This window comes from Rhinolophus hipposideros (assembly GCF_964194185.1).
Source record: "Rhinolophus hipposideros genome assembly, chromosome: 3".
Classification (NCBI taxonomy): domain Eukaryota; kingdom Metazoa; phylum Chordata; class Mammalia; order Chiroptera; family Rhinolophidae; genus Rhinolophus; species Rhinolophus hipposideros.
Window position 1 is genome coordinate 13,839,187 of NC_138049.1, and position 26,127 is coordinate 13,865,313.

The following is a 26,127-nucleotide window of genomic DNA, read 5'->3' on the forward strand; positions in this document are numbered from 1 at the left end:
AATGCTGTTTTAATTTATTTTAAATGTGTAGATGGAACCTCAATGGGAAGCATTAAAAACTTAATTATAGTAACAGAACAGAACGTAAATTTTACGAACCTTGACAATATAAATACAATAACATAAAACATGGGACATAGAACAAGGGGAGTAAAAAATAGGAGGCATGAAATTCCTCATATTTCATAGCAGAAAGTCTAAAGATACTATCTCAGATGGATGCGTCAGTAATAGAAATGCATTACTTTGAAGTCTTAATGGTAATTATCGGAAGTTAGAACAAGAGTATAAGTGTGAGGCTAGAATGGAAGGAGAGAGGATTTTAAATTTTACTTTGGAATCTTATAAACAGTTTTAGTTTTTCATAATATGAGCAGACATTATTTTAGAGTTTACTTTCACTTTACCGTATTTTGCAGTGTATAATGTGCACCCACATTTTTGGCCCATACTGTCAGGGGAAAAAAATCTTTCTTTTTAATTATTTAATTCAAATTTTTATTTGTTTACATTTAGTACTTGGTTTTTGTATTATAAAGAAATTTTAGCACTTATTTTTTAACATATTGCAGTACAAAAAATTTTACATAACAAATAACTACAAAACACAATAACAGATACAAGGTACCAGAAATTTTATGTACTTGTAACAAATTTACAATATTTACACATCATAGAAGGCCAAGAACTCTTCGTCCTTGCAAGTTTGCCGTAAGTTCAACAAAACTGATTATCGTATTCCAGGGTATTATTTTGCATGTGAATGTTGTTATTGATTTCTAGAGTTACACTTTTAACTCATAAGCATAAATAAAAGAATTAACAACATTTATATAGATACAGAACTAGTACTACCCATATATAATGTGCACCCTTATTTTTCCCTCACAAATTTGGGCCCCAAAAAGTGTGCATATACACAGCAAAATATGGTAATTCCTCTCCCAGAGGCTTGAACTCCCAACCTCACAGATGATAAGAAAGAAGTTCAACTAAAGAAAGTTTGAAAGATTTGGGCTGTTTAGCCAGAAGAAGAAACTTAGAAATCCACGATAAACGTCTTCAAATACTTGAACGGTGGCCATAAGGAAAGGAACTTCAGTTGATCCTGTGACATTTCATTAAGAAAAAAACAGGATGAGGACATAAATTATAGGGACCCTGCTCCTGACTTGCTACAATGAAAAGCTGTCAAACAATTAGAACTGCACAGAGGAAGTGGGTTTCCTTGTACAGTTCAATGAAAGGAGGCAGGACACTTGCTAGACTGGGACATTTAAAAGATGATTCTTATTTCACATAGAGTTAAATGGCCTAGATTCTGAAAGATTCCAAATCCCTTCCAATATTCTAGAATTCTAGATTTGTAATTCTAGAATTGTAAAGAGATCTTGAGTTTCTTTTGTCATTGACCATGTCTAATAATTTCTCACTTCCAGGAACTGTTTCCATATGCCTGTACTCTTAATGCCTGGATAAAAGTAAATAACTAGGGAAGGAAAATAAAAAACATACATCAAAAATGAACATCAATTATGTACTGGGCATTTCTTGAGTATTTTATGTCTGATATCATTCCATCCTAAAACTAAAACTGTAAGAGATAGGTCCTTAAATTATTTTCCTATTTTACAGACAAGAAACTGAGGTTCAAAAAGGTAGTGATACGCCTGAGATCACAGGGCCCAAAGATTCTGGAGCCTGGATAAAAACCCAAGAGCCCTGCCTATTAACCCACCTTTTGTGACTCTTAGGGTCTTATCTCTTACAGAAAGCTATTGCCAGATAACAAAGCAAGAAAGCGGAAGAGACATCCTCTGGGAGCCTGTTTGACTCCAAAACCAGTATTTTTTCCTAACTTCCATTCTACCGATGAGAATTGCAGAAAGTGTGAAGCTGTTTGAAATCTAATACGTAAGTTTAATTTCTGATCCACTGATGTGAACTTCTGAAGTCTATAGAAAATGTATGGGTAGCTTGTGTCGGTACAGTGACAACTTTTCTCAGAAGTCAGATTTTTCTCAGATTTTAAGATAACCAAGAGAAAAGGTGCCAATCTTTGATACTTTTAAAAACATACTGCAATATTAATTACTAAAGATTTTTAAATCGTATACATTTCTATATGTATAATAAGTCACCTGGATTTTCATTTGGGAAATTTTCATAAAGTAACTTGAAGAGAGTCATTAAGAAAGTCAGAAAAGTTGAGTTTGGCAGAAACAGTACCCAGAACTACAGGTACTTCTACATACTGTCAACAGTCCTTGTGGATTTCACTAGTTAAGTTTACTACCTCAAAATCAGAGCTGTACAAAGTATTATAAAGACTCTTCCTGAGACCATTAACGTGTTGGGAAAACCACTTGACAGTATTTTTCAGTAATAAATCTTTGGAGTCATAATCGTATGAATAAGCACTTTATTAAAGACCACAAATTTTTTATTGCCCCTATTTTTTTAACAATTTTTATTATTTTGGCAGGAACTCCATCCCAAAGTGAATGTGTTTCCAAAATCTGAACAACACTGCATCAGTCATTTACAAGTAAAGACACTTATGTAAGAAAAGGAGTAAGTGCTGTTTTTTTTAATGTGCTCTTACAACACATTTTCATTTCCTACTGCTAATCCCCAGAAATGCATTTTTATAAAGATTAGATTCTTCCTAATTTCCAAGCCTTGATAATTCAGTAATTACTACTTATAATTTATAATTAAAGCTATTCAGTCACTGAGGAAATTTGTATAGCTATGAATTATTACTGTGTCACTGACAAATCCTTTTTCGCACTAGACTTGTATGTAGGATGTAGCTGTGAATATACAAGTAAAGGGGATTATTGATGAAAGCATAATAATTTAATGACTAGAGTTCAAATCTCAGCTTTGCTACTTAATGGCTATGGGAACTTGAGCAAAACACATAACCTCTTTGAGCACTGAGTGCAATGACTGTGCTAATGGTAAGTGCCTGATAAATGGTGATCATATTAATGATTGCTGATAGTATTAATATAAAAAGTCTGAGAGCAGCCTTAAACTTCACTCAGAAGGTTTACTATTAGGTAAAATACCAAAGTGTAATTTTGAAATAATTTTACATATACTGTAAGACAAAGCAAATGAGTAAATATTGTTAGGATCCAAATGATACAAAATAAAAAGATATTAAGAAAATTCTAGGATAACACATTTAATTAAAAGTACCACTATAAATTTATTACTAAAACTATATTTGCAGCTCCATCCACTGAAAGCAATGACACCCTAATAGCAACGAACACACCTAAGCCTAAATTTTGGTTTCTAATACCATTTACCAGCAAAAGGAACCAAAGCTCCTTAGCTAATAGGTTGATTTTTAGTTCTGTGGTCTGAAAATTGTAAGTGACCCTAAGATAGCATCTTCTTACAGAAATGAAGGAAGCATTCAAAGACTGAAGGAATCAGGTTACAAGGTCACAGAGACCATCTTGGTGGGGCTCCCTGTGACCAAATTTGATGGATTTGGAGCACCAAAAAAAGAATAATTGATTGTAACACAGTAAATAAATAAAAATCTATGTGTCCATAGAATTGAAAAGGAAAGAAAAAAAATTTTTTTAACTATTCTTTATAGAAGAATGCCAGTTAGTAAGTAGGAGGAATGTAAAATTCAAATATCACCACTTTGCCAAACTTGATGTAAGTTAATCAAGGCGTGAATCAATGAATGCTAACATCACAAGGTAAAGTCGATGGGAAACATAAATAATCTGCCAGTTATCACCCCACAGATACTGTTTCCCCGAAAATAAGACCTACCCCGAAAATAAGCCCCAGTTAAGATCGTCAGCCAGATGCACGCATTTAGTATGTTATGACGATGTTCCAGAAGAAGATGATATGACTGTATTTGAATAAACGTAGATTGTTGTACATGAAAAAATAAGACATCCCCTGAAAATATGCCCTAATGCGTCTTTTGGAGCAAAAATTAATATAAGACCTGGTCTTATTTTCAAGGAAACACAGTAACTATGTAACTGCAGAAGAAAAAAATGTACCTTTACATTAAAGAGATAGACAATCAAACTTAGTGTCAGCAACAATGGAACAATCTAACAGTATTTGCCTCTAATGTGATGCAATATGAAGTATACAACTTTATTTTTGAAATACTATTGCCCAAGAAGTTTAATCTGAATCTAATCCAGCCTCTAGATACAACTTTAAGTGTATCCAGTACAGAGAAACAAGTTAAACAATGTCATGAAGAAACAATCAGACCACTGCTCTGGACTCTCTAAAAAGTCAAAGCTATTTGAAAAAAAAAAAAAAAAAACTAAACTAAAAAAGGCTAAAAATAATCAATAAATGCAATGAATGTACCTAGATTGGATCCCAATTTGGGGAAGAAAACAGCTATAAAAGACATTCTTGTAGCAAGTGGTGAAATTTGAATGTGGAATAATATTAGATTATTTTTGGTTATTTATTGCGTGTAACAAATTGCCCCGAACTTAGTGGCTTCACACAACAAATGTCTATCATCTCATGGTTCCTGTGGGTCAGGAATCTGGCCATGACTTAGCTGGGTGTTTCTGACTCAAGGTTTCTCACAAGGTTACAGTCAAGCTGTTGACCAGTGCTACAATCATCTCAAGACCCAACTGATGGATGATTCACCTCCAAGCTCACTCATGTGGCTACTGAGGCCTCAGTTCCTGGCCACATGGGCCTTATAACAGGCTGCCTGAGTGGTGTCACCACATGGAAGTTGTCAAGAGCAATGACTCAAGGAGATTAAAAGAGTGCATGTAGACAGAAGCCGCAGTCTTTTTATAACCCAATCTCAAAAGTGACATCCCATCACTTCTGACATAGTCTATTCACCGGAAGTAAATCACTTAGTCCAGCCCACACACAAGGGGAGGAGAATTAAACATCACCTCTGAAGGGGTGAGATACAAAACACTTATGGGCTTGAAAACCACCACAGATGATATCGTGGCATTACTGTTATCTTTGAGATGTAATAATGGTATCGTGGTTATGTAAGCTAATATCCTTACTCTTAGGATACAAGTGCTGACATAGCCAGACACGATACAAATAATGTCTGCAACGTATTCTCAAGTGGTTCTCCAAATACACGTGTATGTGTTTGTGTGTATGTGTGTAAAGTAATAAAACAAACATATCAAAATGCTAACAACTGTTACATCTTGGTAGATGGGTATTCATTGTAATATTCCTTTACTCTTTCTATATATTTGAATTTTTTTTCATAAAAATGTTGGAAAAAAGTAATTGAGGATTGCTTCAAGGGGATTGCATCCCCTTGAAATTCATGTTGAAGCCCTCATGTCTAGTGCAATGGTGTTTGGAAATGCACCCTTCAAGAGGTGATTAGGATTAGATGAGATCATGAAGGTGGTGTCTTCATGTTGGGATTGGTGTCCCAGAGAGTTTTCTCACTCTCTCTGCCATGTGACAACACAGCAAGAAGGCCGTCATCTGCAAGCCAAGGAGGCAGCTCTCACCAGGAACTTGGATCTTGCACTTCCAGCCTCCAGAACTTTTGAGAAGTAAATGTTCACTGTTTAAGCCACCCAGTCTACGGAATTATGTTAGAGCAGCCCAAACTAAGACAAGGGTGTTGAAATGATTGAAGTTACTTGATAACACTGATAAAACCTTTACTCTTTTTACAAAGCTAATGTGTCAGGAGAAGAAATCCAATGGTAAGAAGGGGTTTGGGAGTTTGTTTCATTTTGGGTTTTTTTTTGTTTTGTTTTTGATGCAGGGAATTGGGAGGGAAATGGAGATTATCATTACTGTGGATCACTTTCACGCTCCAACTCCCCATCGCACCTCAGCTTGGCAGTGATGTCACTGTAGACATGGACGGCCCAAAAGGAGTTCCCACAAAGATGGTTCCTTTTACTGCATCCCACCAAGCCCAGAACCGCCTTCAGCCTGTGGGACATTACCGGACCTTCACCCCCCACGGAGCCTGTCCTTTTCAGCATTAGTCATTACCTAATATAAAATGCCATCTCCTTTACCATTTAATTGTCTCCTCTGTGTTTTAGTAACTGAGTGCACAAGCTCACTTCTGTTTTTGGAAACTGATCATTATTACCAATCCCAGAATTAGTTTCTTTGTCACAAAATTTTTTTTAATATAATTAACGGATTATATAGTGCTAAGAAACATACAGTATTAATTCTCATGCTCAAACAAGTTCTCACTAACTTGAAAGATCAATGAACTCACTGTGTAAACAAAAATTTAGAATTAAGAGTCACTTTCCTTTGGCAATATCTCTTAAATTACAATATCCATATCCTTTGACCCCACAAATCTACTTCTAAGATTTTGTCTTACTGATATATTCTCACACATGCGATATAAGATGATCAATAGCCTCCTTGATAGAATAGTGTGTAGTATATTAACATTTTAAAAATACATAAAAAGAGAAAAACATAGTGTGCAGAGTATGTTTCCATTTGTGTTGAAAATAAATAAAAAGAATAAGTATACATGTATATATATGGAATAGTTCTAGAAAGGTATATAATTGTTAACAGAGATTGCCTCTGAGGAGAAAAACTGGATGGCTTCTGGAAGTGGATAAGGGGAAGACTTTTCACCATATTCCCTGTGTCCATTTAAAATTTTGCATCTTGTGGATACATTACCCTTTAGTTCAATTTTAATTTTAAAAATCCTTATAGCGTAACTAAAGTAAGTCATATTCTCCACAAACTCTTTACTTGTAAGTGTTTCGTATTTCTTTTTTTTCCAATTTTCTAACTACATACCAAATGGCCTGTTGAGGTCACTGACTCCCAGGTGGCCCCAGCGCTCCTGCTGAGAGCAGCCTTTTGAGATTGTGGTCAGTAAGCCAGTGTGCTCACCTGCATCTCATTTTCAATTTCTGCTTCCTAAACATGATCACAGATGCACACACACACTTCACATACTGTACCTGGTTCAGCTTGTCTCTCTCTTCAGTGCACGAGGCAGCTCTTTTCTGTTCTTTGTTTACTTCTGAAACCAGCCTCATGATTGTTTCTCTGCTAGCTTTTGCCTCCATCTCATGGACATTTATAGTCTCTTCCAAAGTAACAATTTGTCCTTTCACAAAGGCATTTTCCTTGCACAGCTCTCTAAGCTGAAGAGAAAGCAATGACAGCTGTCTTATAAAAATTAACAACTTCACACCACTTTCTCTAAGCAACTCTGATCTATACCCCCCCCCCCATGACTGCATTATCCATATGAAAACAACTGAAAGCACTATCCACTCAAAAGATCACAGCTTTCAAAGGCTGCCTCTAAACCCTGTGCTTATGTGTAGACCTGGTGGTCAAATTAAAATTAATCAAGAGGTACACAGGTAACAATGATGACAGTTCAGCCAAAAGCTTCCCCACAGAACAGGCGTCCTGGCCGCTAAATAATCAAGGGAGGGAATGTTCTCCAGAGGTTACAGCAGGTGAGGAAGCAAGGAAATTCTGCTCAGCCCAAGTCCTCGGGCACCACCTGCATGCCAGGCACTACCTGGCACATGCAGGAAACACAGAAAAGAAAGCAGGAGTTTCTTTTTTAAAAAGAAAAGCCTTCTAATTGATACACGCATAGAAAAAGCCTTAATAACACGCTCAAACTGTGGTTATCGTTGGGATTAGCGGGGCATTTTGTTCTCTGTGTTGTGCATATGTTGTGCATTAATGAGATTTGTGAGATTTACAAAGAGGGAAAATAAAACCAGTAAAGCTCCTTGGCTGCAGAGAACTAGCCAACCGTGCAGATAGCTCACTCTATAAGGCCACAAGGACGCCTGTAGGAAGACCTGAAACTCCACATGACAAGGTCAGTAGTGGTGTTAAGACTCTGGGCAAGGGACATACGTTTTTGCCTCGGCAATTTGCCGAAATGGTACCCTGCTCCTGGCTCCTGACTGTTCCCTGTTTCTTGCACACTTTTCCTCAGATTTGCATGCTCACTCCCCAACATCCTTCAAAAGCCCTCACCTCCAAAGGGTGCTCCTCGGCCAGTCTCCCTAAATTTGCATCCCACGCCTCTAACCTGCTTCACTGTCACCGCGTTCTCATCTGTTGTTCTTCATTGCACGTTTTACTACGTGAGATGATACTGGATACTTATTTCCTCGCCATCTTTACCCCACAGTAATGATAGCTGTAGAAGGGTCCACACTGAGTCTTATCTCGTTCACTGCTGTATCCCCAGCACCCAGAATGGGAATCTAGCATATAGTAGTCACTCACGAAATATTTGGCAAAGGGATGACTGTCAAGTAAGTTCTTAGGAATACCTCCTTTTCCACCATGGTTCCTGGGACTGTGTGTGCATGTGTGGTTAGGAAGGCGATAAAAGTGAGGGAACGGCTTTGAAATTAAAGGAGTGGTTTTGCTCCACTTCTCAGGGGAATACCTAGTCATGTGAGCAAGACAGCAGCCTTTCTGCTCTTGGATTGTGGTTGTGTTTTAAGACAGGCACCTGCTCAGGTGATTAGGATGCTAAAGCTCTAGGGTCTTAGTACCTGTTTGTAAATCTGTTATGTTATTATTCAGGTATGGTGAGGCCAACAGATCAGGTTTCCATTGAAAAGACAGTTTGCTATTCACAGTTGCCAAGTGGAGGGACGGGCCATGCCGTGCAGGGGCCACGCAGGGAAGCAGCAGGGCTGGTCAGGAGACAGAGGGAGCGAGGGGGAAACACGTTTTCCACAGGGCGAGGCAGTAGAAGCAGGCTTAGGATGGACTAGGTTGAGTAATTTCCATGGGCTCTGGAGCGTAGGGCAGTCTCTAGTTGTCTGGGACCTGGGCCTGGGGTGATCAAGCCAAGGGGACAGTGGCCCAGAGTATGAGCGCCTACGGAAGAAGTGGTTGTGGTGTGGGCTCTGGATTTGATGGTTGGCACATGAAAGCTTTGCTCCCAGGTGAGTCATTCACTAGGAGTTGGCTAACCCTGGGAGTGGCAGTCTCCTGGGTCAGCCAGGCCCCAGATGTCAAAGCACTGATTAATACGGTATCAACACCCAGATTAGCACTGGGACATTGTCTCTGAGGTAGGGAAGGGTGAAAGAAGGAATTTCTGAATTCCCTTTTCTTTCTCTCACCACTTGTCTTTAAAGCTCATCCCGCAACTGTACCTCGAGGTGGACTTCTGGCGTCAGGCTCCCCAGCACAGGGCAGCAACGAGGAAAAGGGAAAAGATGCAGCCGGCACTTTGAGGGTACCAGGCAGACTCTAGGCCTGAGCGGCCAAAACCCATTCGTGAAGTGGGACGCTCCTGAGGTAAAATGGGATCATTTTACAGCTTTCAGGGAGTACCTGTGGGAAGCTTACTAATAAAACCACTGAGAGTTGGCCGTTAAGGCACAACAGTGCATGGGAATCTGTCAGGAAGCAAATATATGAAAGGTTTATAAATGAGCTAAGACGTGCTGAGCACTCATCCCTCCAGGCGCCCTAATGAATCACTCCAGGCCAAGTTAATTATTCAGGTGATATAATTCATTTCCATCTTATGGCAACCAACCATTAAAGCAGGATTTTTATTGTTTAGCTTTATGTAAAATTAAAAAGCACTTTAGAAGGAATCTTAACCTTATATTCAATAAATAACCCAACAATGACACACAGCTGTTTTTGGTTTTGGTTGAGGGGGGGGGGTCTCTGTAACTAAAAAAAAAAAAAAGCAACTTCCTAAAACACATCATTAAAATGAATAATTAACTGTATTTGACAAGCTAAATATATTTCAGACAAAACAATTCATCCTTTCTGGAGAATAATTAATCCTCAAATAATGCTAAAAAGCATCTTGGAATTGAGGCTCAGAAAGGTGACATGGTTTGTCCCAGTTCACACACACAATTAATGCTACATTTGGGCCATGTCCCGTTCCCTTGCCACTCCCAGACTCAGCCACAGCTCTTTCTTTCATGACATATTTCAAAATGACCCCTACATTTATAGTCTTATTAATCTGCATACAAACACCTTTAGAATTAAATCTTCATCTGATGCCTTTTCATTCTTCTTGTCTGGATCTAAGCAGTCATGAAGTTGAGCTAGAAATTCCTCATGTTCCCTGCAATTCTTTGAGACTTGATTCTTAGTCTCCTCGTTTTCCTTTAAACACTTTCTATCAGGCAAATAACAAAAAAAGTCAAGTTTAACACCATAGAAGATAACATTCATCAAAGTTCAGAACATAAACTCTCTGTGGGAAACAGCCCATCATCACTTTCAACACAACACAGTTTCCCTGACACAGGATACATTACTGTCACACAAGCCCTGTAAAGGAAGCAGAGAAGTGGAAGCAATTCTGGAGCATCTACACTTTGCAAAAATGTAGGGAAATATTCATGGCATCTTAGATCTAGTAACAGCAAGGGAGACAGAGTCTCCCTGTCCCCAACCTTCTGCCATCTGCCAAAGTGGCAGGTAGACTTCTGGTCACACGTGGATTCATGCTGCCATGGGTCTCTGTTGGGGCTTCATGGGGAATAAGGAGACTACTGCTTCATTGATTCTAGGGAACCACGCTTAGTTTATTTTCACACATCATACAATGTTCTATAAGGGTTAGTTAGGGCATTCCCCGGTTCATGGCCAAGAATAACTACAATAAAAAATACATCAGAAGCAGGGGATGTTCCCACCTCTGGGAAAGAGAGGTGCTTTATCACTAGCAAAGATCATTATTAGTTCTCACATACATTTAAAGAGCATTGGAATGGGCCAATCAAGGAAAATCAATCGATTTATACTTGATTTCAAATCTCAGATACGTTTGCTGAAATAGCACAGTCTATTTCTAATGCTTTAACTGTTGACTAAGACAGCATCAAAAAATGGACATATTTTAAAGGCAAATTAGAATCACGTCAGTAATTTGGTAGCATTTTTTCAGTACGCTAGATAATAAACACGATTATTACTTTCCCTTTTTACCATGTTGAGTGTTTACTGCATATCCTTGCACTCTATTCTGAGATTAACAAAGCATGTAATTGTATATGCTCAAAGCATATCATATTTATATTTAGAAAAATGTGTAACAATAAAAGACCAACATCAATATATTGCTAAGTTCTTATCATCGGTCTATGCAAGGTAATATTTATTCAGTCTCTCTGACTCACGAAACGCACAGCTGATGCTATGGTTCTGATTGATTTATGTGTAAGATTCCATACATTAACCCCAAGATTTTGATCTTACTTCTCCGTACCAAGGGTTTCTAAACTGTTTCCCTTTCTATTGCATTTCACTTTGACCCAACAAAGTTCCAGGAATCTATCCTAATGACATAATCACATAAATGTGAAAATATAAATGCACATGGATATTCATTGCATCTTGGTTTATAATAATTTTGGGGGGTGGAAATAACCTAAATACCTACAGTAAATAGCAAGGAAAAATGGTTAAGTAAATTATGACATTTCAGGAAATGGAATATCATGGGTCATTAAAACTGATATAATGAATGACTTTCTAAAACATCTACAACATATTATTCAGTAAAAATTGTTCATTACATGTCTTTTATGTACCACTCTCTGAAAATCTGTTCAACAAAATATTAACTATAGTTGTTCTGAAATCACAATGTTTTGAGTAATTTTAATTTCTTTTTGTCACTTTTCTATACTTTAAAAAACTCTTTTACAGTGAGTATTTATCACTTTTATTACACATTTACTTAATAAATATTTATTGGTCACTTACTGTGCATCATGATCTATTTAAAGGTGCTAAAGATAAAGAAGTAAACAAACAGATAAAGGTCTTTGCTCTCGTGGAGGTTATAGTTGGGAAGACAAATAATAATCAAATATTAATGTGCGTAGGAAGTATAGTATATTATAAAAGAGCTGGAGATAAAAATAAGCAGGAAAGATAGTAAGAAATATTTGGGGGGAGCAGGGTAACATTTTAGATGTAGTCACTCAAGGAAGGCCTCCCTGGGAAGGTGACTTTTGAGTGAAGACCTAAAGGGAGCAAAGAGGCAGTCGTGCAGTATCTGCAGGAGGGAGCTTTCCAGGAAAAGGGCTGAGCAAGTGCAAAAGTCCTGAGGTAGGATCATACCCGGTATGTTTGAGGGGTAGCAAAGAAGCCAGAGAGCTTCGGAATAAGGGAGAGAATGGAAGCAAAACTGGGTCAGGAAGAGCCTCTTAGGTCCTAGAAAACACTGTCTTTCCCCTGAGTGAGAAAAGGAGTCACTGGAAGGCTGTGAGAAGAGGACTGATAGGATCTAATTCGTGTTTTAGCAAGATCACTGGCTGCCAGGGACATAGGCAGAGGCGGGAAAACTACTGAGGAGGCTACTGGAGCGATCCAGGTGAGAGATGACAGTTGCATGGACCAGGTTAGTAAATTTATTTTGAAGATAGAGATTAATGATGGGATTTATTGAAGGATCAGACATGTGAAAAAGAAAGAAAACCAAGGATGACCCAAGATTTTTGACCTGATCAACTACAAGAATGGAGTTACCATTAAATGAGATGAGGAAACATGCAACAGGATTCTGTGGCAACAACAGCAGCTCAGTTTTGGACATGTGAAGTTTGAGGTGTCTGTTGGACCACCACATGGAGATGCGCAGTAGGTACTAAGATATGTGGGTCTGGTGCTCTGGGAAGAGATCCAGGCTACACAGAGAAACGTGGGAGTCACTAGAATTTAGATCATTCTGAAAGTCACGAGGTTGGATGAGGTTAGCGAGAAAGGGAATGTAGATGGAACCAAAAAAGAGATTCCAGGACTGAGCCTGGGGGCACTCTAATATTTGGAAGTCAAGGAGATGAGGACGAAAAAGCAAAAGAGATCATGACATCACAGCTAGACAAATACTGTAGAGAGTAGGCATGTGTAGCATCCCGAAAGCCAAAAGAAGAAAGTGTTTCAGGGACAAACCCACTGTGATTAACAGACTGGTAGGTCAAGGAAGAGAAAGACTTAATCATTTAATTTGCCATGCGTGGTCTTTAGTCACCTCAGTGAAGGGTTTCAGTGGAGTAGATCCAGAGAGAAGGAGAGAGGAGAGAAATTGGAACAGTCAGTACGTACAAACATTTTAAAGAGCTTTGCTCTAAGTGGAAAGAGAGAAAGAGGACAGGAGCTAAAAGTGTTGGATTTTTTTCCAAGATGCAATAAGTAAAATAAATTCCACTCATTTTATTAATAAACTTATTTAAGGTATGACATGTCGAATTTTAAAAGTATATTTTCGGAACAACTAGTTCTCAATTTTGTCTCAGTAATCACCTTTTGCCAGAGCCAAGCATAGAAAACCTAAGTTTCATGAGTTGTCTGCATAAACTGGCAATGACACCTGTGAGACGTGTTTGGGGTGGCCTGGGGTGCTCTGGGCTTCCAGGGTATTTTTATAACTAGCTTCTGAATTAATGCCTCCCCCTGTGGACTGCTCCACCACCTCTACCCCTGGTTAAACTTCTACTTAGAGGAAATCTTCCACATTGTATATTTAATCATGTGTAGCCCTATTCAATAGGACATAAACATGCTTCGGACCATGCTGCATTAGGACTCGTGGTGACATTTAGAAATGAACTTGGGAAAAATGTTCAAGGTTCCAAAGATTCGCAGTCAACTTTTTTCCAAATTGAGTTTCAAGGCCAAACAATGCAAAATGCGAGAACATTCAAAGGTGTACCCTGCTCTCAGAAGCTAGTATTTTAACACTAACTAAAGAAATATATTGAAATACCCTTACTGTAATTTCTCGTTGAGTGCTACAACTTTCTTCTTTAACTCCTGGTTCTCCTTGATTGCAGTGTGAGCTGTGATTTCTGCTCTAATTTTAGAAGAGGAAAGCGTTGCTGATTCTTCTTCCAGCTCCTGAACTCTGTCTCTCAAAGAGGTGAGGAGAGATGATTTTCTGGCATTGTTCTCTTTGTAGTTCTCCATCTCAGCTTTCAATTCTTGACAGAAAACTTCTTTAGAAAGCATTTTGGATTGGAGGTCTCGAAGCTAACATGGAAAAGAAATAAAGTCAAAAGGGATTTCCATGGCATTAGTTTGAAGTACTTTTAAGAAACCCAAAACTATACTTTAAAATTTCATTCATTTATTTGTGACTTAATCCACCTTTCTTTCTTTCTTTCTTTTTTCCATATCTGTATCTTTATTACCAGATGGGAAATTATGCCTAAATAATGGACTTCATGTTCTGTTGTTTTGTGTTTGTTTTTTTTCGAAACCAATTGAGCAATGTCTTGTGGTAATTTAGTGCCACTCAAGAGACATTTGTGGTGTATTTTGCAAAAGGCAATAAAATATTTTGCAATGGAAACCCATTTTCCAAATCTGTATTGTTGCTATTGCTGCTAAAGTGAAACAAGGAACCTACAAGCTGTGCTATTTGTAATTTCATGGCTACAACTGATTCCCAAGTAAAGTCAGATTATTCGATGTACTGCTACATTTCTCCCACTTGCCTTCTAGACCTTCACTGTGAATGATAAAGAAAAATAATATTCAGATTTCTGGGAAAATATGGGAGAAAAGGAAAATCATTATAGGATTTACACAAAAGAAATATTTTAACTTTTATTAATTCCATGGCATCAAAATGCTGAACAATGTATGTGCTCTATTAAGTTGAGCACATATAAGAAAACTTTATGGATGCATGTTCTTCTTTGAAACTGTGCGTTTCATTCATTTGTTCTCTCTTCTCACACACACTCACACTCTCTCACTCACATGTTATTAACTCATCTTTCAGTGGGATCCTGCTGGCCCGGTAAGATCACTAGTTACCTCACAGACAAGCCTGGACTCCCTGGGGCCTCCAGGCTATGAGCAGAATGGGTCTAGATAGACTCTCTCAGAAATTCCACAATAGACCTGACCCAGCCCAGAGGGTAGATGGAGTCCAACCATCTTCCTAGAATTTCCCCCGAGCCAATCAGAACTACCACCAGAAAGGGATGTAGATTGCAAGCGATCCACACGAAGGGAACATATTCTGAGAAATGCTAAAAGTTCTCTGAAGCCCATGCAGCTTCAACCCAAAGTCCTCAGGTGTCTCAGGTCTCTCAGGCTGTGGAGCTTTCCTGAGATCTATAATCCAACCCATGTCACCTTGCCTTACAGTATGGCAAAGGCAAAAATTCTCAGGAATTCTCTATAACTAGGAGATAAGCATACAATAAGGGAAAAAGCATAAACTTTGCCAAAAGGTTTAAATCTGTGTCCTACTATCCTCTTTGTAATTACCTCTATGCTCTGCTTTACTCTACAAGAAGCTAAAAAGTCCCATTTCTGAATTATGAAGATACATAATCTTACCTCAGACTGAGCACATTCAAATTTGACCAAAGTTGCTGCAAGTTCACTTCGGGTATTTTCAGCCACATTCCGATAGTGGTTTAATTGCTCCCGACTGACCGGAGCTTCCAAAAGATGATCGTAAATTTCCTGATAGAGTTCCCCAAAAGACAAAATATAAAGAAGAGTGAAAACAATCTTTTCTGTGCAGCTGTGCAGAGCAAGATTAAATGCAGACGTGTTCTTCAGAGTCCAAATGTGTTGAAAATCCTACCCAGAGAAGTGTTTTTGTTCCCATCATTTCGCTCTCAGTCTCAAAATCCTAAGGGAGGCAGGAGGCAGCCCAGGAATGAAGGATGTGCTCCCCCAACGTGGCTAAGAATTGGCCTTTGTCAGTTTAGAGACTTCCCTTCCACCTGACTCAAATGATATTTGACCTCCGACCAGAGCCTACAGTTGAAAAGAATAGTCAGAAGAGATACAATGGGACATCACATGGAACTAGGAGGCAGTTTTCATCGTTCTTCTGTTTTCCAGACTATAAAGATCATCAATTCATCTCTGTTGAATAGTGTTTTGTTTGATGATCAAAGAGATTGTGTGAGTTAAATGTAAAAGGCTGTGTCCTTCGTAATTATTCAGATGCCATTTAGCCTCTATCTCATAGCCTATCTCGGGGTCATGAAGGTGACTCAAATGCATGCCTGAGACCGGAGATAGGGTGGTGGTAATGTGAGGAGTCCTTGCCCCATCCCATCTGGAACGGAACAGCCCTCAGCTCCACAAATGGCTGTCAATGCAGAAATACGGATCCCAACATGGCCAAACTATTCCAGTTTGTCAAGACAAGTCATATATCCAGACTTTTTGAAGAAAAAAATTACCAGTGTTTGCAGTTTGGCAACTTATTTCTATGTTTGAAAAAAAAGACACACCATAATGACCCAAATAAACACATCTGCAGAGCAGATTTGATGGGTTTGGCCTGTGTGTCTGTCTGCCACCTCTGGTTCTGTTTGTGTCCTACTCATGCCATAACTTCTCCTTCTTTCAAGAATTATTCCTGAGCTTGAACAGATACCTATCCCCAACCTCTATGGCATTTCCAGGGCCTGTGGTCTTTCTGAAAGACATACAAGAAAGCCACTCATTTTTGAAGGAATATGAAAGAGGTCACATAAAGGAGGGTTTCCTGGAATTATCTAAGTGGTCTCAGGGGAAACACCAGGAAAACCTGTTCCTGATTGCTCAGTTATTCAACTGCCAAAGACTACTGTTTGGAAATACTCATGAATGCAAAAGTAATTCTAAAGCTCTTAACTTTACAACAATCGTTGTCATGACTAGTGTGTTTCAATCCACAAAATGCCAAACAAAACCTTCAAGTGCACTTAGTAACAGCCAGTGTTTGCCAATCACAACATATCCAAGAAGATGGTAGGTATGTACTCCTGGGGAGAAAACATAAAATGTTTCATTGCATCTAATAAGAGAACCACATCCTGTTCAGCCTCATCAGTATTCAAAAGGAAATTCTCCACCCTAACCACCACAGCAATATTTTCTAAAATCTGCCATGGTGAAGACCTCTGTCACTCAGGAGAGGCTGGAGCTATCATGTGTTTGGCACACCGTTTTATACAATTCCTTAGGAAAATAAGTTCTTCAAGAGCTACGATTATTTCTTCCAATGAATAACATCATTTTTCAGGCAATGATGTAGTCACACCAAAATTTTGTGAAAATATCCCCTTGTGAAAATATATTGTGTCCATTGGACGTAATATTAAGAGCCACACAAGACAGTTGAGATGCGGCCCTTCATTTTAGGAGCTTACAATCGAATGCAGACCACCACCAAAAGCATCAATACCTTCAAATGTTCACGGATGAAACAAGCTACCCATTAAGGTATCATTACCTTTGACAAGGGAGTAGGGCCTCCATGAGGGAGACTTTTGTTTTTTTTTAACTTTTATTTACTTAAGTGTATTTTTCCAGGACCCATCAGCTCCAAGTGAAGTAGTTGTTTCAATCTAGTTGTGGAGGGTGCAGCTCACAGGGGTCCCTGAGGGGATTAAACCAGCAACCTTGTTGTTAAGAGCACCGCATTCTAACCAACTGAGCTACCCAGCCACCCCCAGGAAGACTATTGATTATAGAGATTAGAACACTGTTGCTAGGTCTGAATCACTGTTCACAGTCCAGCAGACTGGTGATTATTTGTCAACAAATATTTACTGAAAGCCTTCTCTGGGTCAGGCACTGAGCTTACAGTCTGATAAGAAAACCATCATTTATCAAACAACCACACTGATCATTTCATAATTACAAACTGAAATCAATGCAAGGAAGGAAAGAAAGAAGCAGACAACAGAGTAAAGTGACTTAAGATTGCAGATGTGGGAAGGAAAGATTTCCCTAAAAGAGTGATGATTAGATAGGAACTGAAAAGGCAAGAGGTTTTGAAGCAGGAGCAAAACACATCATTCAAACAGCAAAATGTCCAAGCAAGGGTCCTGTGGCAGGAGTATGTCCTGTACGATCAAGGATCTGAGAGAAGGTGGTGAGGCTAAGGAACAAGAGCAAGTGAAGAACAGTAGGGGCAGGGCTGGAAAGGGGGCTCTGAGCTCATTCATATGTTAGTACTTGGTAGGGCTTCTTTTGCAGAAAATTCCTGGCTATTCTTACTTTTACCATATGAAATTTAGAGTGAGTTTATGAAATTCCAAAAAATCCTGTTGGTATTTTTATTGAGCTCAGTTAATTTTATAAATAAACTTAGGGAGAATTGACATCTTTTAAATGCTGAGTCTTGGGAGGGGGGTTCACAGTGTGAGGGATATAAATTATAAACGTCTAAGTATTACCTTGTCTTGTACACCTGAAACTAATAAAAAAAAAAAATGCTGAGTCTTCCAACTAAAAAAAATCATTTTTTTTCCATTTGTTCAGTGATTATATGTCTCTTAGTAGCTGTGATTGTTAATTTTATGTATCAACTTGACTAGGCCACATGGTGTCCAGGTATTTGATTAGCCATTACTCTGGGTGTGTCTGTGAGGGTGTTTCTGGATAAGATTAACTTTTGAATCAGTAGACTGAGTAAAGCAGATGGCTCTCCCCAGCTGGGTGGGCCTCACTCAGCCCACGGAAGGCCTGGATGGAACGAAAAGGCTGAGTAAGGGAGAATTTGCTCTTCGTCTGTCTTGGAGCTGGGCCATCAGTCTTCCTCTGCTTTGGACTCACCCACAGACTGGAACTTGCAACATCACTCTCCCTAAGTCTCCAGCTTACCAACTACAGATCTCGGTACTTCTCAGCCTCCATTATTGCACATTCCTTATCATAAAGGCCAATTCGTATCTAAATCTCTTGACAGATAGATAGATAGGTAGATAGATAGGTAGATTGGTAGATAGATAGACAGACAGACAGACAGACAGACAGATGATACATACATAGATAGATAGATAGATAGATAGATAGATAGATAGATAGATAGATAGATAGGCAGGCAGGCAGGCAGGCAGATAGATCCTACTGGTTCTGTTTCCCTGAAGAACACAGACTGAGCCCCAGAGACAAATCTGTGTTGAATGCGGCTCTGGAAAATTCTACAGAAATCCATTCCTTCAAGACACTCTGAGGTAGCTGGACTGAGAAGAAATGTATGGCAATAGCGTGAGAGGACTACAGGGACGAGGAAAGGCAATCTGAATGCTGAAAGAATACACGAATGTACTTATTTATGGCCAAGCTTTTCCTCTTAACCCTTCTTTTCGATCCCATAGAGTCTTGTGGAGCATTCTTCATGGCTATCTTCTAGAGATTCTTCAATTGGTTGGAATGTCTTCTTTGACCTGAGTTGTTTGAGACTTTGTTGTGGTGGTGGCTCTTTGTTTTCTGGATTTGTTAAGGATTTCTCCTTCATTGCACTGTGCTCAGAGAATACAGTCTGCGTTAGGGCTGACATTCACTGGCATATGCCAGTCGGTTGACCGGTGTCTATGCAGAATTGGGTCCATTCCAACTGGAAGGTGCCCTTGCTATACCAGCCATTACGTATTTTCGCCATCACCCTTGCTATATTATTTCTACTTCAGGGAATGTATTGAGGTTTTTGTGAGTGCCCAATTTTATGAATGTCCCAGGGGCACTTGAACAGAAGGTGTATTCTCTGTCCTCAGAACTTGGACTTCAATAAGTATCAAGTAGTTCTACCTTATTCATTTTTTTAATTAGGCACTTCTAGCCTCGCCAAATTTCTATCCTTTTATTCTATCATGAATTCAGAGAGGTGAGTTAAAGCCTCCTATTACGACTGTAATTCTCTATCACCTTGTACACTTGTATTCTTGCTTTATGAATGCTGGTGCTGTTCCACTTGGTACAGAGATTCAAAACTTTCATATCTTCACTGTGAACTGTATCACATATCATCAGAATGTGCCATTATTTATCTCACTTAATCCTGTCTGCTCAGAATTCAACTTTTTCTGATATTGAGATCATGATTCCTGATTTCTTTTTGTTTCCATCTGACTACATATACCTTAATCCATCTCTTCATTTTCAACCTTTGTGTATCACTTTGTTTTAGATGTCTCAGATGTAAATAAAGTTGGTTTTGGCTTTGTGATCAATTCTAAAATTCTTTTTTCCTTATTCGATGGCTTTACTACAATTACATCGGTTAATCTGAAAGATAAGTTTGGCCTTAGTTCTGCTGCATCGTTTTATGTTACGCTTCTTATTTTTATTGCTCTTTCAAAATATTTCATTACAGTATCAGTTTGCTTTGTGTGTTTTTCATCTGATAATTAGGAAGGTATTTTTGTTCTAAGTTCATAACTTTAAATAATACCCTTCATCCCTTTACTGATTTAGATAATATCTACTGACTCACTACAATAGCTATCTCCTCTTCCTTACCCCTTTCCTCCCTCTCTTCCAACTTCTAATCTTTGATCTTTGTATTATCATTCTAAGTACTTCTCTTTCAACTGTAACAGCAAGTTATTAGATGAGAGAACTCAAAATGCTTACACTACTTCTCACCTTCCTTTCTGATACAAGTAGTATTCTTTTCAGGGGACTCTATACATATGCTTAATTCTTTTCCATGTATTTCATTTCATTCATTTTCCGCCTATGGCTTTTTAATTCTTTATCTCCGTTTCTTTTTGTTCTTCTCATTTCTTCTCTATGCCTGCCTGTCTCCCTGTGTACCTTCCAATCTTGTTCTTATTTCTGTAACAGTTTCACCTCCTTTTGAGTCTTTCTTTTCTAAACTCTGCCAGATCACGTTTCATCTTTTGGCCTTACCACATTTTTCTTGAGGTCCTAGGTCTCTGCTTTCCGAACATACTTCAGGTAAGTAGTGGTTCCATCCAGTTGTTTTATTCAGGATGAAAGGTTTGGTCACAATTCCTCTTTGCATCATAGCAACAGTTTCTGGTAGACCCTCTTCATTTGTCATCTTTTTCCTATTCCTCCCTTCCCCCGCCCCTTACCTTTAGTTGTTGTTCATGGCAGCCTTAAATAATCCTGTGCTGTTTCCTTTTAGATTGCTCAATAGGAGGTGAGTGTTTGCTAGACCAGCTGTGGAAGAGTTTTCTGTACACACAGAGGTGGGAAAGTAGGGGCATTCATGTTCTAGCCAAGCATCAGTTTCCCTAAGACACAGGATTTTGTGGATAACTTTATCTGACCTATGTATCCTTCCAGCCCATGGAGAGAAGCAACTGGAGGGCTTACTTAGTACAATGCAGGCTCTCCCTGAGAGCACTGCTCCAGAGTCGCCCACACATCTGGCTTGCAGTGTGCTTTTTATTTAGACCTCCCTCTTCTGCTTTTTGGAACCGGAGAAGGTGAAGAGAAGCTCCCACTGCCAGTCCACACACTTCTATCTTTTTACAAACAAGGGGTTTGGCCTGACTTCTCTGAGTCTGCCACTCGCCCTTGGAAAATGAGCTTGCCTAGCTCTTTCTAGTCTGCAGCTGCGGTGCCTCCCACGTGCACCTCCGCTCAATCTCCTCCACTGCCTTGGGAAGGCCTTCCACTTATCTTGTGTTTTAGGATTTCAGCCATCTCTTGGTTGCATCAAAAATTGGAGTTTGTTTCTCATCTTCTTTTGTTGCTTGTGGCTAATTTCCAGGAAAACAAGAGAGAAATGCTGTGTGTTAACCATTTTTAAACTAGAAGTGGCTGGATAGAATATTCTTAAACTAAACTGCCCTTGGGTGGCTTAGAGGCATTTTTACATATGCCCTTTTTAAAAATTCTCATTTTGAAAAATATCTAATTAAAACAATGGGATATTCAGCAGGAAATCAACAGAAATATCAATAGAAACCCAGGAACACTCCTTAGTCTCCAGTTCTCAGAAGAGTTTAGTGTATGAAAAAAGAAGCATCATGAAGAGTGGGGAAAGAAAATATTGGTCAATAAATAGTGAAGCAAATTACTAAAGCAAAGGCAGAGAGATTAGAGCTGTATTATACATTATAAGCCAAAATAAATATAGACTTAAAGCACTGAGTATAAAAAATGCAATTATAAAAAAAATAAAAAGTACTATAAATTTATATTTATCTTATCTTGAAAAGTATATTTTGAAAAGATTTTCTAAGTATAGAAGCAATGGAAGAACATCAAAGGAAAAAATCACAAATGACAACAAATTTTTGAAACTCTATAAATTAAATATGTATAAATAAAATCTAAAATGAAAGAAAAATATTTGCAAATATTAAAAAGAGTTGAAACCTTAAAATGCAGAGAACCTACTCAACCAATTAAGAAAACCAATGCCCTAAGAGAAAAATTATATGAAGAACTAACAATTATCAGAAGTACTATAAATGGTTAACAAAATGAGAAGTATCCCACCTCACTGATCATCAATTAAACATAAATTATAATATCAGTGAGATATTATTTCTGATCATAAAAACTAGCAACATTTTAAATATGCTTAATAGTCAAGTATATTCAGAGATAGTTCTATGAGAAAAACATGCTAACACACTGGTCATAGAAAGAAAAAATGGTACAAAATTTTCAGAAAGGAATTTGGCAGTATGTACCAATGGACTTTAAAAATTAATACTATTTGTCTCAATGAGTTTCCTTCTTATAATATTATCTGAAGAAATGGAAATATACCTCAGGATTGAATACAAAGATATTCAGAAAGGCAGTCTTTAGCAAATTTTTCCAAAAATCTACAACAGCAAAAACTTAGAAACAATTAGAGCTCAACAGCAAAGCGTGTTAACATGGAGAGAAAAAAAAAAGAAAATGATACATTCATACAAATTATATTTAGTCATTTAAAATCATGTTTTTTTAGAACCTTTAATGATACTGAGAAAATACAGTATAATTTTTAGTGAACAAAAGACAAAATACAAAATTGTACCTACAGTTTTGTCCCAACCCTGTAAAAAAACAATTTATATAGATAACTGAATGAGAGACTGAAATTTTTTTATATATGAAAAGATTAGAACATAGAATATTTTTAAACACCTACAAATTAAAAAAAAAAAATCACAAACAACCCAATAAAAATGAATACAAATAGGGAATTCTCATGAAAAGAAATACAAATGGCCAAAAAACTCTTGAAAAGATGTTCAATCTCCCTACTAATCAAGGAGATAAGAATTAAAACAAAGATACACCATTTTTGATTCATCGGTTTGGAAAAATTAAAAGGTTCGATAATATCAGGTGTTAGCAAAGTATGAAGAAAGTTATTTTCACATGTAGTTGTCAGGAATATACAATGGTTAAACCCTTTGGATGCTCTGCCAATATGGCTGTCTCTGTTAAAAATTTTAATGTAAATACTGTCTGACTGTACAGCAGTTGTACTCCCCAATTATCTCCCTTCAAAAAATACTCACACATGAACATAAAGATATGTCTAAGAGTATTCATTATTTCTAATGGCAAAATGGGGAAGGAGGGATTGAAACAATATAAATTCCCATCAATAGGGCAATTACATATTAGGCATTTACACAGGCAAATACATAAAGGCATTCCCATATTATAAAATACTGTGCAACAGGTAGTATAAGGTAGATCTGTATGCTTGGACATAATACTGTATCCAATATATCACTGAACAAAAATAAGAAGTATAGATTTATAGTTTGATACCCTTTTTCAAAAAACACACATGGGGGAATTACTATGTCCTTTGTACAAATACCACGTTTCCCCAAAAATAAAACGTAGCTAGACCATCAACTCTAATGCGTCTTTTGGAGCAAAAATTAACATAAGACACGGTCTGATATCATATCATACCATATCATATCATATTATACCGGGTCTTATATTAAAATAAGACCGGGTCTTATGTTAATTTTTAACATAAATTACTCCAAAAGACACATTAGAACTGATGGTCCAGCTACGTCTTATTTTTGGAGAAGCATGGTATATTTAAAGGGAAAAAAAGATTAAAAGGTCTGAAAGAAAACACATCACTTTAATAACGAAACTTATCTCTGGGACTGACACTAAATTGGATCTGGGGGGTCGGGGGGCGAGACAGTTTAAGTTTTTTCAAAAAGTCTATATTTATGCATTATTTGTGTAATTAAATATAATTTGAAGATAATGAAAATACTGGAAAGTGTTAACTGCAGTTATCTTTAAGTAATCATACTAGGTTTTACTTTCTTCTTTATTATATGTTTCTATATTTTCCAAATCCTTTACAATGACCATGTATTTCTTTCATATACAGAATAAACATCCTCCCCTTAAATTAAAAGGAGTAGCAAGTACAGGACAGGAAAAATCACAATCCCTGCTCTGCAGGCTGTCTGAAGAACATGAGGACAACTAAACAACCCTAGATAGCAGAGAAGATTTGAACACATGTGAGAGCAGACATCTCAGGGGTTTTGCTCTCTTAATGAAGCCCTCAAGTTTGTAAAAAATTTTGAAAATTCTTCAACTTTTTCTGTAAGTTTTAAACAATCTTCACTTGAAAAAAAATAATAATTTTACCCTATTCAAAATGACAAGATTAAAGATGTATCCATTTGTCCTCACCTGAGGATAATCTAAGTTATCACTCAGCTAACCCACGAAGCAATTTTATATTAATTTTAGAAAGCCAGCTGCACATGATTTGATTCTGCTACTGATATTATGATAATGATTGAAATTGCCTCACAGGGTGGCTTATAGTCTTTTCAGAATAAAGGATGGTTTCAAAGCTCAATGGCATAAAGAAGAGATAAACGTATTCATAATTTAGTACACAATGTGCCCAATTATCTGACCTAAGGACAATGTCTCGGGGCCAGTCTTGCAACTATGGTATTTAGTTGTCTATTATCCCCTGGATCAAAAAATGAGGAGAAAATCACTGCCTACCCCTGACATACAAAACCTCCTAAGTCCATTTTTATCTTTCTATCTTATAACCAGTCTCCCTTTGTTCCAGCATTTGTCCATCTGCAGTGCACAATTGTATGAGCAAGGCTCTTCCATTGTGGAATGCTTCCTTTAGTCTCTCTCTCTCTCTCTCTCTCTCTCTCTCTCTCTCTCTCTCATTCTCTCTCTCTCTCTCTTCCTCTCTCTTTCTTTCTCTCTCTCTTCCTGGCTGTAGAGGCAACAGGAACCCCTGAACTTGAATCTCAGCGTCACAGGAAGGAAGAAGTAGAATCGCTGGGTTTCCAGCAATACTTGGAATGTGTCTGTTGTGCAACTACAATGTTTTGACTATGTTTGGGACAGGAAGTTCACCATTAAAATAAATGGAATATAAATAACATTATAGCCAAAATACTAAATGTCTTCAAAAATTAAAACAAGAATTCAATGATTTTTTTAATGTTTTTATTAACTGTAAAAAAGATCTCCAATTAACAAAGGACAAGCCAGAGAGAAAAAAATGATCTAAGTAACTTCTGTGTTGCACAAGTCCTTGCTTTCTCTTCCAAAGTGGCCCTTAATTCTGTCAAAAGAAAACTCAATAAAAATGATACTGCGTCATCATTCTGTTAGAAGTCATGCATGACGTCCAGTGACTCCTGACAGCTACAAAGACTCCACGGATGCCTGTTTTGTAAAAACTGAGAAGACGGTGGGAAATGTGACCAATATGTAATCTGGCGCTCTCACTTTACAAAGAATTCAAATAATTTTTAACCTTCCTATAAGAATCCTTAGGGGTGGCCAGTTAGCTCAGTTGGTTAGAGTATGGTGCTAATAACACCAAGGTTGCCTGTTCGATCCTGGCATAGGTCGCTGTGAGCTGTGCCATCCTTAAAAATAAATAAATAAATAAATAAATAAATGAATAAATAAATAAATAAATAAATAAATAAATAAATAAAAATTTAAAAAAGCATCCTTGCCAGGAGACAAAGCAAGATCCACAATTTTTAGAATTGATTTTCTCTTGTGTCCAGAATGAGAAGGATTAAAGGCAGATTTCAAACTGTAAGAATGTCCTCAGCACACCCATAAAACAGATTGAAGTGGGCAGACTCCTATTTAAGAACCGCTTCCTTGTGGAAGACAGAACTCATAATCTCCACTGTAACCAGAGCTCAGCCCTTCTGCTCCCATTGCCCCATCACACTTTCCTTGGAGGCTCTTGTAAAGAACGCAGCAGGAGGCAGCTGGGAAGCTCAGAGAAGGGATCAGAGGCCAACAAAAAATCAGCCAAGGACAGTGTACACACCTGAATAGTAACCTCCCACTCTTCTCCTAATTACACTTTAGAAGTCTTCCCAATCCATTTTTCCTTTA

General features: G+C 37.9%; 1 protein-coding gene across 3 annotated transcripts in view; it reads right to left on the minus strand.

The window, feature by feature from the left end:
- The window catches only part of CCDC170 (coiled-coil domain containing 170), an 80,506-nt gene that overhangs the window by 35,098 nt on the left and 19,281 nt on the right, over positions 1-26,127 (minus strand). For 2 of the 3 annotated variants that reach the window (XM_081045368.1, XM_081045369.1), the window contains exons 2-5: positions 15,358-15,486; positions 13,778-14,034; positions 10,027-10,171; positions 6,984-7,169 (exon numbers count right to left, since the gene is read on the minus strand). In XM_081045368.1, coding sequence (XP_080901494.1) covers positions 6,984-7,169; positions 10,027-10,171; positions 13,778-14,034; positions 15,358-15,486 — 717 coding nt within the window. The remainder of the gene's footprint in view (positions 1-6,983; positions 7,170-10,026; positions 10,172-13,777; positions 14,035-15,357; positions 15,487-26,127) is intronic. The other variant, XM_081045370.1, reaches the window with a different exon arrangement.